The sequence below is a fragment of the Micropterus dolomieu genome, linkage group LG08, assembly GCF_021292245.1.
Source record: "Micropterus dolomieu isolate WLL.071019.BEF.003 ecotype Adirondacks linkage group LG08, ASM2129224v1, whole genome shotgun sequence".
In the NCBI taxonomy this organism is placed as follows: domain Eukaryota; kingdom Metazoa; phylum Chordata; class Actinopteri; order Centrarchiformes; family Centrarchidae; genus Micropterus; species Micropterus dolomieu.
This window is the reverse complement of record NC_060157.1, coordinates 32,360,260-32,374,129: the sequence shown is the minus strand read 5'-3', so window position 1 is coordinate 32,374,129 and position 13,870 is coordinate 32,360,260. Positions and strand designations below refer to the sequence as shown.

Here is a 13,870-nt window from a genome sequence, read left to right as displayed (position 1 = left end):
CTGAACGATCCAGTTGCTGATAGTGTGTTTAGAAGCGGGGGGCCCAGCCTTGGGGGACCCGAAACACACCAGCAACTGGTCTGCTTTCCTACACCGGGAACACCTCAGAGTGTAAATACTCAGTGCTCTGACAGGGCAGAGCAGATGAAGTCTCCCGTCCTCCGCCGTCACATCAGGTGGGGGATGAAACGCCTGCAGCACAATGGACCCTGCCAATCTGGCCGGAACCTTAGGGACATAACCTGGACAAGGGTGCAGGATGGCCCTGACCCTCCCCGGGGCAAACTCCAGGCATCGGGGAGAAACCGAAAGTGCCTGGAGATCCCCCACCCTCCTCAGAGAGGTGATAGCGAGGAGAAAGGTCATCTTAAGGGTCAGGTGCTTGGCCTCAGCTGACTCCAGGGGTTCGAAGGGGGCCTCAGCCAGTGCTTCGAGAACCACTGCCAGGTCCCAGGTGGGAACCCTGGAACGAGTCAAGGGTCTCACCCTCCGGGCTCCACGGAGGAAGCGCACGACCAGTGGAAGCCTCCCCAAGGGCCCATCACTCCGAGGGGCGTGGAATGCTGCAATGGCAGCCACATACACTTTGAGCGTGGACGGGTAGAGGCCAGCGGAGAAACGCTGCTATCACAATTACCGAGCAGGTAACTGGGTCCACTGCCCATTCTCTGCAAAAGGTGGTGAACACATTCCACTTTAGGCCGTACATCCTTCTCGTGGACAGGGCTCTGGAGCTGAGCAGCGTCTCGACTGCTCCTGTCGTCAGGCCCGCCTCTAGGAACTGCGCCCCTCAGGGGCCAGACCCATAGCTGCCACAGGGCGGGGTGCGGGTGAAAGATCCGGCCCTCCGCCTGGGACAGCAGGTCTTTCCTCAGAGGGACCTGCCAGGGCGGGCCCTTGAGGAGCAATATTAAATCCGAGAACCACACTCGTGCCGGCCAAAACGGGGCTACTAGTAGTAGACAGACCCCCCTGGTGATTCAAATAGGCCACCACTGCCGTATTGTCTGTTCTGACAAGGATGTGCCGACCGCGGAGGGCGGGCAGAAAATTCCTCAGAGCTCTGAAAACCGCCAACATTTCCAGGCTATTTATGTGCCAAGAGAAATGATGCTCCTCCCAGGAGCCCCGTCAGCTGCCCGTCAGAGCGAGGCATCTGTCGAAATAATTGGTCGGCGACAGATCGCTCCCAACACGGGACCTTGGGACAGGAACCAAGATTTCCTTCATACAGACAGGGAACGAAGGCACCCGCTCGTAACCCGTATCAGATGGAGCGGATTTCCCCTCGGGGAGAATCCCTTGGATTTTAGCCACCACTGCAGGGCTCTCATGTGCAGTAGCCCGGAAGGTATTATACTGGACGCTGCTGCCAGGAGACCCAACACCCTCTGAAAGTGTTTTACAGTGATGGCGCGGCCTAACTGCGACTGTGACAAACCAATCCTCAGTTTGGATGTAACTGATGATGACGGGGATGGTAAGCATCCTGAACCTGAATCTCCTCAGAGATTGGTTCAGGGACCGCAGAACCAAAATCGGACGCAATCCTCCTCCTCGTCCTTCTTGGGAACCAGGAAGTATCGGCTGTAGAAGCCAGCTTCTCTGACCGGCGGGGAAATGAGTTCTATGGCCCCTTTCTTTAGCAGTGAGCGGACTTCCTGTCCCAACACCTGGCTCTGTTCTGCGTGTACTGCAGCCTGTAGCCATCTACTACTGTGCGCAGGACCCACGGGGAAATGTTTGGCTTCACCAAGCTCCCACGAAATTTGCCAAGGGAATCCCCGGTGGCGCCCTGAAGCGGAGGACCACCACTCGAAGTCTCAGGATGTCTTTCCCCGAGCCCGCCGAGACTGAATGACGGTCCTCAGATCCGTCTTCCCGGGGGGCTATGGGCGGGAGCGCCGTCTTGCGTCCCAGGTTGGTTGAAGGGGATCCCGTGAAGCGACGCTCTGCTTCTGGCTGCGGCGGTAGGTGCTGGACGAAGGCTGCGCCCGCATTTCCTGAGCCGTCGCAGTCCTGGAGTCTGACTGGCGGGGGAGATATCGCTCAAACGCCTCTCCCTGAGTTTTGGCGTGCTGGAACCTGTTGACGACAGCATCCACTGCTTCACCAAACAGGCCAGTAGGCGAGAGGGGCGCATCCAGGAGAAAAGTCCTCTCCTTCCCCTGGATGCCCGGGAGGTTGAGCCACAGATGGCGCTCCGTAGCCACCAAAGCCGCCATGGATCGGCCAATGGAAGTCGGTCGCTCTACAGAGCTCAGTCAGGTCCTCCTCAGAGGGACCTCCCCCTACGTCACAGTCCCAAAGGAGATCGGCCTGGTATGCCTGCAAGACAGCCATCGTGTGCAGGCTGGCACCAGCTCGACCCGCTGCCATGTAGGCCTTGCCCCCCAAATCGGACGTCATCCGACACGGCTTGGTGGGGAGCGTCGGCATCCGGAGGGATGAGGCGAGGTTGGGAGAGAGGTAGCTAGCAAGTGCCTCCTCCACTCGTGGCATCGCTCTGTAGCCGTGCTGTCTGATCTCCGTCACGTTGCCGTAGTCCGCCCGGGGGGACGTAGACAGCCGTGGAGAGAAGGGTTTGTTCCACGTGGGAGAAACCGAGAAAGGGGCTCACGATCGGGGATGAGGGGAGGAGGATTCCGCGGACGAGGACCGGAAAAAGGCCTCAGCCGTTCCGGCACCCTCGGTGATCTCGCGTTGTGATCCCCAGGATCGGAGCCGCCGCGACGCCTCAGCTACTGCAGGGCCTGTGCCACGGGGAGAGCGCATCCGACCGTCCTCTAGAAAAAGAGCCGCTCGAGACCTCAGCACCCTCAGGGGTCTCGCATGGTCGCAGGCAGCCCCCTCGAGAGCTGCCTGGGCGTGCGACATCCCCAGGCATGAGACGCACATCCCATGGGTATCACCTTCCGTGATGAAAAGCTCACATGGAAAGACACACTGTCAGAAACGCTTCGACATGATCTGCTTCGTCTCGACTTCAGGTAGGATGATGGAGCTTCCAAACATAGCCAGAGTGCCTGCTGAGTAGAAAGAAGCTAATGTGTCCTATGTGCCGGTGTGCTTATATACCCCCTCCGGTTACGCCGTCACACACTACTGTTCTAGTAACGCCAATAGGATTGGAGTAGTTTCATTCATAGTTCAGCCCTGCCACGCCCAGAGGCGTTCCCATAGTGTCGTCACTGACGCAGTTCGAGTTCCCTCGAAGGGGAACAATCACTGACCGTCTGCAGCGTGCATGGTCGCTCTGTGATCTCCTGTCCCTGTACGCCCCATTCCCCCTCCGATACTTACAATGGGTTGTGCAGCTATTACGACCAGTACGCTGGGAACAGTTTGTGATCGTTCCCTCTGGCTGGATGAATTTTACGCGTGATCCATGCACCGCTGCAGCGCCACGCCACTTTCTAAATTCTTCCATCTCAGTTGGTTTGCACCTTCCTTCCAAACGGATTAAATACAGATGCTGTTGCACTCATATGAAATTGCGTTTAGGCTTGTTAGATCACATTGCATCTAGTAAATAAATGTATTTGTCTGGTGAACAGAAGCTATGGGAAGCTGCGTGTATCCAAACTAAACTTAGCTATCCTTTGTCTTCATGTTAACTTGTCTGCAGACTCAAAGAAGCATTTTGTCAGTTTGTACATCAGGAACCCAGGAACTGTAGTTGAGCTGGCACAGAATCTCATTCAGAACAGGCTCTACAGGAGCTCATCTACTGATGTCTATGCATGGAGTGAGCGTGGTGGGAAGGCTCTGCTGTAACCTGGGACGTGCTTTGTGTTTACAGCTGCTGAACTCGGAGCAGAGGCAGCTGATTCAGTGTGAGCTGCTGACGGAAATCGTTTATGGTGATAAAGGTCAGATTCTCAAGTCGAGGGAGCGAAAGGTCTTCCTCCTCAACGACACGCTGATCTGTGCCAACGTCAACCTGAAGTAAGTCACTCTGAACCCTGAAGCTGCAGAACCTCTCCTGCTGTCTCGTCAGTGTGTTTTACAGGGGTCGGTCAAATACATGCTTAGCCTAGCTTAGCATGAAGAACGGAAGCAGGGGGAAACTCCAAAGCTGTATCATCTATGTGTTAATTATTGTGATTAAGATAACGATGTAGAAATGAGACGTTGCTGTTTATGAAGCAGTTCATCAGCCTTCTGTGGAGAGGATGAATCTTGACCGACAACCTGCAGGTACAGCAAGCCCTGACAGCTGGAGCTGAACATGTGTTTGTCCACCAGGGGTCCCCCTGACATCAGCAGCCTGGTTCCTGTTGGTCCCAAGTACTCGGTGAAGTGGTGTTGCCCTCTGCTGCAGACTCAGGTGGTGGAGGTGGGACAGGACAGTCTGCAGGGCCAGGACAGCGTCATCGCAGGCCGACGCCACAGCTCCACCTCCAGCCCCACGGGTACACAGCCCAACATCTGGCTGCCATACACTGTCAACGTCTAGCCTGCCATCTCGCACCCACACTGTTATTATTATTATTTGCTTCTGTTCTGATCAGTTTATTGACTCGTAGTGTCAGAGGTAGTCAGCACACTAGAGGCCATCAGATTATTGTGATGATGTCCAGGTGTAACGCTGACCCCCCGTTTTTCAGGAAAAGTGTTCCTGGGTCCACCCAGACTGTACCAGGAGCTGGAGGAGCTGCAGCACGACCTGGCCGTGGTGGAGGAGGTGTCTCTGCTGGTGGGCACGCTCAATGGAACCTACCAGGTAACAACGGGTCCTCTCAGCTCATGTTGTGGTTGTTCTCTTCTCATCCTGCTGTAAAGCATTTTATAAGTGACTTCTACATTAAAGATCTCTCATGCTGTGAGACATGAACGTACTCTGAATGTTTGTGTCTGATGTGGTTTCCCATAAAACACCTGAATAACCTTGGTAACAGCTCTTCAGCCTGCTCAGATGTTAATAAATCGGGAGACGGTCTAACCGCCCTTCCTTTCCCCTATTGTGTCGCTTTCAGAATCTGAACACCACGGTGTCTCAGGACTGGTGTCTGGCTCTGCAGAGGCTCATCCGTCTGAAGGAGGAGGAGATCCAGAACGCCAACAAGTGTCGCCTGCGTCTGTCTGTACCGGGAAAACCTGACAAGTGAGTGTCAGGAGGTTCACACAGGACAGGCTCAGACTCAGCTGTGGTCAGGTGTTTACCAGGCCCAGGTGTGAAGCCTCACATTTACTTTCTGCTCTCAGGTCCGGTCGTCCGGTGAGCGTCATGGTGGTCTTCAACACCCCCAGTCCCATCAGCAAGATCTCCTGGGTGAACCGGCTGCACCTCGCCAAGATAGCTCAGAGTAAGTTCAGTGCGTGCGTGCGTGCGTGCGTGCGTGCGTGCGTGCGTGCGTGCGTGTTACACACTCACAGGCTCCGGTCCAACAGTGGCTCATGAGATAGAGCAGGTTGCCTGTTAATCAGAATGTCAGCGGTTCAATCCCCGGCTCCCCCAGGCTGCACGTCACAGCAAGATACTGAACCCTGATTTGCCCCTGGTGGCTGTTTCGCCAGTGTGTGTGTGAATGTTAGTATCTGTTTGAGCACTTGTGAACGAATGGTGAATGAAAAGTGAAAGTGGTCGGAAAGGCTATACAAAAGCATTTACATTCTCGCATTTAGATAACAGCCAACACTGTCTTGGCTGGTCTCACAGTGAAAATAATCCACTAATTATTAGAAATCACCTTCAACGTGTATTTTCACTTGTACTGACTTGACTTTTTTTGCGAAAAGCCTTTAGACCCCACGTTGCTCAGGGCGCATTCAGACCAGGGGAGTTCACTTGCTTTGGTCAACACCAAATACAGTGTTGATTTTTTTGTTCCCTTTAACTAACCCACATGTGTGTTGAGGTCATCCATTCATCTTCTATAGTGCAATTTTTGTTCTTTTACTTTCTTTCACCTTAATGTGGCACTGTGCGGGAGACCACTCAGATTCCCTCTCCTGAACACATCCTCTCTGGAAGCTGGGATATACGGTCATCTGCCCAAATATCAGTCAGGCAGCGTCTCCACTTCCATTTCACAATGGCTATCAAACGTAACAAACACAACACTTGCAGTGCTTTCTGCAATTGGGTCAGATCCAGATAGGGCCGTGTTCCTTAAATGTACCGTACCAAAGTTCAAGAGCACCAGGTCTGCGTGCACTTTTTTGGTCCGCTTATGATGCGATTGCTTCACACCTTCCCAAATGGACGCACCAAGGAGGAAAAACCGACTCTAGTGCGACTGAGCCTCACTGAATGAGGCAGGTGTGAATGCCCCCTAAAACTACCTCACATACGCTGTGTGCTCATTTGTGCTGGTTTTGAGGTTTTTGGCCAGTAAACCCGCCTGGCTGCTTTCTTCTCACCTGCCTGGTTTTAATAGTGGGGTACAGTTTATCAGAAAGCTGCTATGAATTCTGGACCATAAACACATCATGCAGGAATGATGATGTGCTTATGGGATGTAGCCAGCTTTGTGAAATGTGGTGACGACTGAGCCGCCTTTGTAGGTGGAATAAGAGAAAATGTTTTGGTGTCAGTGCAGTGGAGCATGCCCTCTTCTTTTATACAGCACAGCTCAATAACAGCAGTAGTCTGATCTATAAGTGAATGTCATTTGATTTTTGATATTTTCATTTTGATATTTTATTTTAACTAAATTAAATACATAATTTTTTAGGGCTCCCAGATGCCCCTGGGCCCCTGGGCCTGTGCCTGGTGACTAACCATGGTTCAGGGATGTCTTTGAAGGTTCTCAGTTATCCTAGTCAAGGAAGGTTAAAGTCAAGGTCAGCTGGACTTGGTTGAAGACACTCGAAGACGTTTTGCCCCTCATCCGAGAGGCTTCTTCAGTCCTGACTGGCTGGCAGAAAGTCCCAGCTGTTTAACCTCTGTGGGGTCGTTATCATGGTGATGGATACAGCCTGGTTCATCGTCTTTGTCGTCTTTGAGTATCTTCAACCAGTCCAGCTGCCCTTGATTTGAATCTTCCTTGGATGGTCCAGCGATGATAATGAACTGGTTTGTGTGCTCAGGACAGGAAAACACTCGGGGCTGGGAAGGTGCTGAAGAAGATGGGAAGACAAAAGCTCCGTTCAATTGTCCACTGCTGACCTGCACACTTCCTGTCTTCTCTTCAAGGACACACAGCCTGAAGGTAAGCACTGCTGCTGGCATTCATATTCTATCATATTAATAAACACTGAGTTTCCCCTCGTGGGATTAATAAATAAAGTATATCTTATCTGTAAGTATATAATAATACGAGGCTGTTGTGGTATAGTGTCTGCTCAGTGTGTCTGTGGTTTTAACGTGTGGTTTCTGCACTGATTGATAGACAGTTTACAGGCCAGAGAGCAGAACTGGTGTTTACGTCAGACAGTGCAGAGGAGGCTTCAGCGTTTCAACATCAAAATTAATTCTAGGAAAACAAACCGTGAAAAGGCATTACAGGATGATGAAACTGAGACCATCGCAAATGTTGGTGATCCATTTTATACTGTCTCTCCACGACCAGATCGTCGTGTTTGAGGACGCAATGCTGTGTCCCTGTTTTATACTTAATCTTCAATAAACAAACAAATACATAGATAAACACTAAAATAAATTAAAACAGGACCAAAAATATGAATTAATAAAATAATAAATATATGAATAAATGAAAAAATTAAGTGCATAGTTGAATAAATAAATAAATACATGTTGGTAATCAATCAAAGCATAAAGGTATTAATTTTATATAAATATATTAATTTCTATAATTAATAATTTATTAATTATTAATTTCTATAATTTCTTTTCTGTATTTCTACAGTGAGGTTAGTACCACCTACCTCATTTAGACATGGACACAAAAATTTCAAAATAAACAATGTGGGGTAGTTACTCCAAAAAGGTAATGGATTACACATTACTAGTTACTTTTTTTTAAAGTAATGCCTTACTTTACTAGATTACTCACTGCAGAAAGTAACACTACTAGTTACATTACTTTTAGATTACTGCATAACATCAACAAAATGTGATGCACAATAATATACATATAGCACCTTTCTAGTCTTTTCGACCACTCAAAGCGCTTATACACTACATCTGCATTCACACACATTCATTCACTGAGCCTAAGTTTAGTTTCAAAGAGAAACTAACATTCACACACTGGTGGAACAGCCACCAGGGGAAAATCGGGGTTCAGTATCTTGTCCAAGTGCAGCCAGGAGGAGCTGGGGATTGATCCGCTGACCTTCCGATTAACGGGCAACCCGCTCTACCTCTACCAACCTGGTCCTCCTGTGTTTCTATAATCCTGCTTGTGTGTTTCTGGAGTCCCGCTTGTGTTTCTGGAGTCCCGCTTGTGTTTCTATAATCCTGCTTGTGTGTTTCTGGAGTCCCGCTTGTGTTTCTATAATCCTGCTTGTGTGTTTCTGGAGTCCCGCTTGTGTTTCTGGAGTCCCGCTTGTGTTTCTATAATCCTGCTTGTGTGTTTCTGGAGTCCCGCTTGTGTTTCTATAATCCTGCTTGTGTGTTTCTGGAGTCCCGCTTGTGTTTCTATAATCCTGCTTGTGTGTTTCTGGAGTCCCGCTTGTGTTTCTGGAGTCCCGCTTGTGTTTCTATAATCCTGCTTGTGTGTTTCTGGAGTCCCGCTTGTGTTTCTGGAGTCCCGCTTGTGTTTCTATAATCCTGCTTGTGTGTTTCTGGAGTCCCGCTTGTGTTTCTATAATCCTGCTTGTGCGTTTCTGGAGTCCCGCTTGTGTTTCTATAATCCTGCTTGTGTGTTTCTGGAGTCCTGCTTGTGTGTTTCTGGAGTCCCGCTTGTGTTTCTATAATCCTGCTTGTGTGTTTCTGGAGTCCTGCTTGTGTGTTTCTGGAGTCCCGCTTGTGTTTCTATAATCCTCCTTGTGTGTTTCTGGAGTCCCGCTTGTGTTTCTATAATCCTGCTTGTGTGTTTCTGGAGTCCCGCTTGTGTTTCTATAATCCTGCTTGTGTGTTTCTGGAGTCCCGCTTGTGTTTCTATAATCCTGCTTGTGCGTTTCTGGAGTCCCGCTTGTGTTTCTATAATCCTGCTTGTGTGTTTCTGGAGTCCTGCTTGTGTTTCTGGAGTCCCGCTTGTGTTTCTATAATCCTGCAGTAATCCAGTCTGTCTGTTTGTGTTTATAGCTGGAGGGGGCCCTTCACAGTCCATCTCAGTCTAGCCTGCTGGGTTTCTGCTCTGCCAGTACGTCCCTACCACAGGGTTACCTCTGGGTAAGTACAAGTGGACCATTCCTAGCCTGTGCTGCTTAAGCGACAAAGAATTTCTGCATCTATAGTCAAACAACCCCATCAGGAACACCTATGTAAACGCTGTCATCATTAACTTTTATTTCTGTTGTTGTCGTGGCATTCAGGTGGCTGGGGGAGGAGGCAGCTCCGGCCACGGCCAAGTAGAGATCTTCTCCCTGAACCGAGCCTCTCCTCGCCTGGTGAAAACCGTCCCGGTGAGGGCCCCGGTCCTCTGTCTGGAACACGTGAAGGAGCCGTGTCCCAGTGCAGAGGAGAAGAGCCAGACTGCAGCCAAGACAGGAAACATCATCTGTGTCGGGCTGCAGGACGGCAGGTCAGTCCTCCTACTATCTGATGCTAATCTGCTCCAGCTGTGTCCAGATCCAACTAATCAGATCCAACATGTTTATCAGAGAGCTTTAGAGGCGCTGCATCTGAACATCTGACAAGTGTTGAACTCTTTCTTCAGTTGTATTTGACTTCTTGTCTTCACAGCATCCAGGTGTACAGCAGCGTGGACACAGCTGTCGAGTGCCTGCTGACCCTGGTGAACCCTGACAGCCATCCCGTCCTCTGCCTGAAACACTCGCTGTCCTTCCTGTTCGCTGGACTGGCCAGCGGGAACGTCGCCGTGTACCACAGAAGAAGTGGAGGTGAGAGAATGTTACTCTGCAGTAGTGCTGCTGGAGCAGAGAGTTCCGAACCGGTTCTAACCCGTACTGTTCCTCCTCAGAGAGACTGTGGGACGTGGACACATGCAGGCTGGTGTCTCTGGGCTCGGAGCCGGTCTGCAGTCTGCTGACACTTGAAGACACTGTGTGGGCCAGCTGTGCCAACCAAGTCGCTGTCATCCAAGGACCCAGCCTCAACAAACAGGTACGCCAGCTCACCTGTAAGTAGGACAGGACAGCAGCAGGACATACCAGCGTTTCACAGGTGACACTACAGTGGAGAAAGCTTGTGTGTACCAGTCGTGATCAGCTCAGCGTGTCGTTTCCTTTTAACAATGAACGCCACATGTTACTACGTCTCCCCTGCTTCCCCCTCCGTCTCCACAGGACTTCAGCTCTGTGGGGACGGCTGGACACTGTATGTGTTATTTTGTTCACTCGCTGGCGTGTGTGTGAGTGTTTGTACTCGCATGTTTAACATGTTTAATTAAGTTTTATTTATATAGTGCCAATTTACAACAACAGTTATCTCCTTGCGCTTTTAAGCATGCGAACTCTCTGCGGGGCGGCTGTGGCTTAGGAGGTAGAGCAGGTTGGCTGTTAATCGGAAGGTCCTGGTTCAATCCGGCTCCTCCAGGCTGCATGTCGAAGTGTCCTTGGGCAAGATAGTGTTCTGCCAGTGTACGAATGAGTGGTTTTGAGTGGTCAAAAAGACTAGAAAGGCGTAATACAAATACGGAGCATTTACATTTCTGCTGCTACTAATAGGGCCTTTCCAAAACTAGACCCTCACCACTTCCACTCCGACACGGAGTGAACTCTGGTCGGAGTCACCCTCCAGGCCAAATTGAGCTCCCTAACCCACGTAGGGTTTAAATACAGTGACAACTTTCGGACGAACTACCCTCTCTCCCCAGCATAAATAAATAGGGTCTCACGTTACCGCTGCACTCACTGTATCAAATAAACAACAGTGGTATTAAGATTTAGGATTGATGTTGAGGAAAAGTGTGTTTTTTGCAATAACACCGTGAAAGCATTTGTCATTTATTTTGTGTTTGTGTCGAATATAAGAACATGACTTTATATATTTATGAAAAATAAATATTATATTCTTTTATGAAAAGATTGATATTCATTGTAAAGAAAAGCCTATATATTTGAACCTATTTAACTTAACCTATATGAAAAATGTTACATTCACAAACACAACATTTCAATATAAATCATAAGGGCTACGTTGTTAACCTGTGAATGGTGACGTGACAATGTTAGTGTAGTTTCGAAATAAAAAATCCTACATGTTAATCGGCAAAGTCACACGGAACGCAAATTGAAAGAAAGGTCCCCCATCGTGCAGCAAAGGGTGTTACACACCTTCAACAAGCCGGCATCGGTGCTGACTCGGCATTTGAGGGTTTAACAAGCCACTACCACTCCACCCTCATTCGTTTCTGATGGCACTCAATGTGGCGGACCGCATGAACGCGCAAACGGAGTGGAAGTATGTAGGTAGAGGGAGTAGCAAGCAGTTTCGGAAAGGCCCATAGTCTCTGTTAAATTGCTGAAATACCAATTAGTCCATAAACGGAAACGCCAGAGAGATGTTTCTGGTTTTTCCATTGTTTCATGTGTCTTTCTATTTGCCTCTGTTTCTCGTATTTTTTGTCCTTAGTTATTTATGGCTTGTCTATCCTTGTCACATGCTTTACTTCCTGTTTTATTTTGTTATCTTCTGTGCCTGGTGTTCTTGTCTAGCTTTGCTCCTGTTGTTAGTTTAGTGTATTTTTGTCTTGATTATTAGTTTTTTACCTCTGCCTTTGTTTTTGTACTTTTGGATCTGTGCCTGCTTGTCTTTGTAGTCATTTTGGTTTTCTCTTCATTCTGTTATGTATTAGTTTCCTGCCTGGTCACCTTGCTGTTTACCTCTGTCGTTTCACTGTGGCTGCATCCGAAAAGTCAAAAAAATCTCCTTTCCTAACCTCCTTTCCTTGACCTCAATAGACAACGTCATGAAGTCAAGAAAAGATGTGAAGGAGAATTCATAAGGACTCAGGAAAAGAGGACGGCGGGTCTAAGAGAATCCGACTGCTCTTTTCTAAGCGACGTAATTATGCGACGGTGGATGTTACTGATGTGACCTGCCATGATAAAACTACAACGTTCAAAAGATGGACTACAAAAAGCGCATCTTTGACACTGCGCCCCATGTTGTTGTAATACAGGCCATCTAAAGGTAGACAACACGGTGGAATATATTACTTAATAACCAAGATAGCAAATAGGCAGATAAGGTAGCCTACCAGTCACTAAATAATGGACAGAGTTGTCACATTGAGAATGCTCACACTCACCCTCCTGCCCGCCTATAGGCCTATTTATCAACATGATTCCCAATTGTATGGAAGTACAGTGTTTCCCACAGAATGACAGCGTAACTGTGGCGAGAGAGAGAGAGAGAGGGATCGACGGGGCGAGAGAGGAGATGCTGAGAGAATATATGCGCTGTGCAGCGCTCTGTCATCAATTATGATTTTACCCATTTTAAATAGTAACAAAATCAATCTGTGGCGATCAGCGTTGATGATGTGGCAGGCCGACACAAATAAATCAGTGTGTGGGAAACGCCTACTGTAGAGGTTATCCAGCTTGATCTTTGCCTTTATTAAGGCCAGGGTGATCAGCATCTGTGAAATTAATGTGCTGAAGGCTGCAGTACATAACGTGAGGCTACACGGTGCAACGTTATCCTCACTTTGATCACGTTACAAGACAGCTGGCATGGGTCTCAGTTAGGTCTGTTGTTGACAGTTTAAGATATATGCATATTAGCAAGTTATGAAAAGGCTTAATAGCCAATGGTAACTTACATGGTGATCAACCTCCTTTATCCGTCATGGTCGTCTTGTCGAAAACACTTTATGGCTTATTTCAACAACCTGAAACATAAAACGGTGTTGAAACAGCAAAGCCAAAAGAAGACGAACCAAAAGAAAGAAGGTAATTGTGAGTCTTATTAAAGTATCATCATGTGCGTCTATATTGCAGGATCTTGCTAAATGTGTTTGATGGATTTTATCATTTGAGTTTGAGAACGTGCACCGTTTTAAATGTTGCCACCGCAAGGAATTGTGGTAAGGCATTCTATCCTTTCCTTTCGTAAAGGATGGTCCGGTGTACCCTATGCTAAAGGAGATATGAAAGGAAGCATTGAGGCTCCTTTCCTTAGCTCGACCAGCTCTTATCATGGCCGCCACTGAAATACTTCTGGTTCACTTCACTCAGTTAGGAAGCAAAAAATACTTTTCGAACGCAGCCTGTGTGTCTGCTGTGCCTAATTAGCTGCTCATGTCATTCACCTGTGCACTCCCTCTGTGCTTGTTTGCCTGTTCATTTAAACCCTCAGTTCACTTCTGTCTATGTTGTGCCCTTGTTGTTTGTTGAGTGTTTCTGCCTAAGCTCTTTTCCCTGGTTTCTTGGATTCCCTGTACCCTTTGGATTATGTTTGATTGGATTTACATGTGTTTGGACTTTTGCCTTGTGCTTGGATGTAAGCCTGTTGTGTTTGTTTAAATAAATTGAATTTAAAACTGCATTCTCATCGCTATTGGTTTGCATTTGGATCCACACCTCAGCATGATAAATATATATGATAAATGCAGTAATTTGGTGCAGTAATGTAATAATGTGCATCTGTGGATCTCGCCTCATTGCCCAGCGAACCGCTAACTGTCTGAACAAGCTAGCTGCTAGTTACACAACACTGCTGAGCAAATTCATTCCTGCAGTTTGACCTGGAGTTTTTCCACACGTAGCTATGGGCCCCATAGAAAGCAGGATTAGTGAAAATTCTGAGTATGTTAAGCCCGAGATGAGGGAAACTCTGGGTTTTCTGTTTCAGAGAGCGAGATCAGATAATCCCTAGATCAGTAACTCC

The 13,870-nt window shown here is 48.4% G+C and overlaps 1 protein-coding gene across 3 annotated transcripts in view; it reads left to right on the top strand.

The window, feature by feature from the left end:
* Nucleotides 1-13,870, top strand: part of LOC123975226 (rho guanine nucleotide exchange factor 10-like protein) — a 53,552-nt gene that overhangs the window by 26,915 nt on the left and 12,767 nt on the right. For all 3 annotated transcript variants that reach the window (XM_046056506.1, XM_046056508.1, XM_046056507.1), the window contains 10 exons: nucleotides 3,803-3,948; nucleotides 4,249-4,415; nucleotides 4,611-4,726; nucleotides 4,980-5,107; nucleotides 5,209-5,309; nucleotides 7,036-7,157; nucleotides 9,158-9,244; nucleotides 9,388-9,596; nucleotides 9,758-9,915; nucleotides 9,996-10,138. In XM_046056506.1, the coding sequence (XP_045912462.1) occupies nucleotides 3,803-3,948; nucleotides 4,249-4,415; nucleotides 4,611-4,726; nucleotides 4,980-5,107; nucleotides 5,209-5,309; nucleotides 7,036-7,157; nucleotides 9,158-9,244; nucleotides 9,388-9,596; nucleotides 9,758-9,915; nucleotides 9,996-10,138 (1,377 nt within the window). The remainder of the gene's footprint in view (nucleotides 1-3,802; nucleotides 3,949-4,248; nucleotides 4,416-4,610; nucleotides 4,727-4,979; nucleotides 5,108-5,208; nucleotides 5,310-7,035; nucleotides 7,158-9,157; nucleotides 9,245-9,387; nucleotides 9,597-9,757; nucleotides 9,916-9,995; nucleotides 10,139-13,870) is intronic.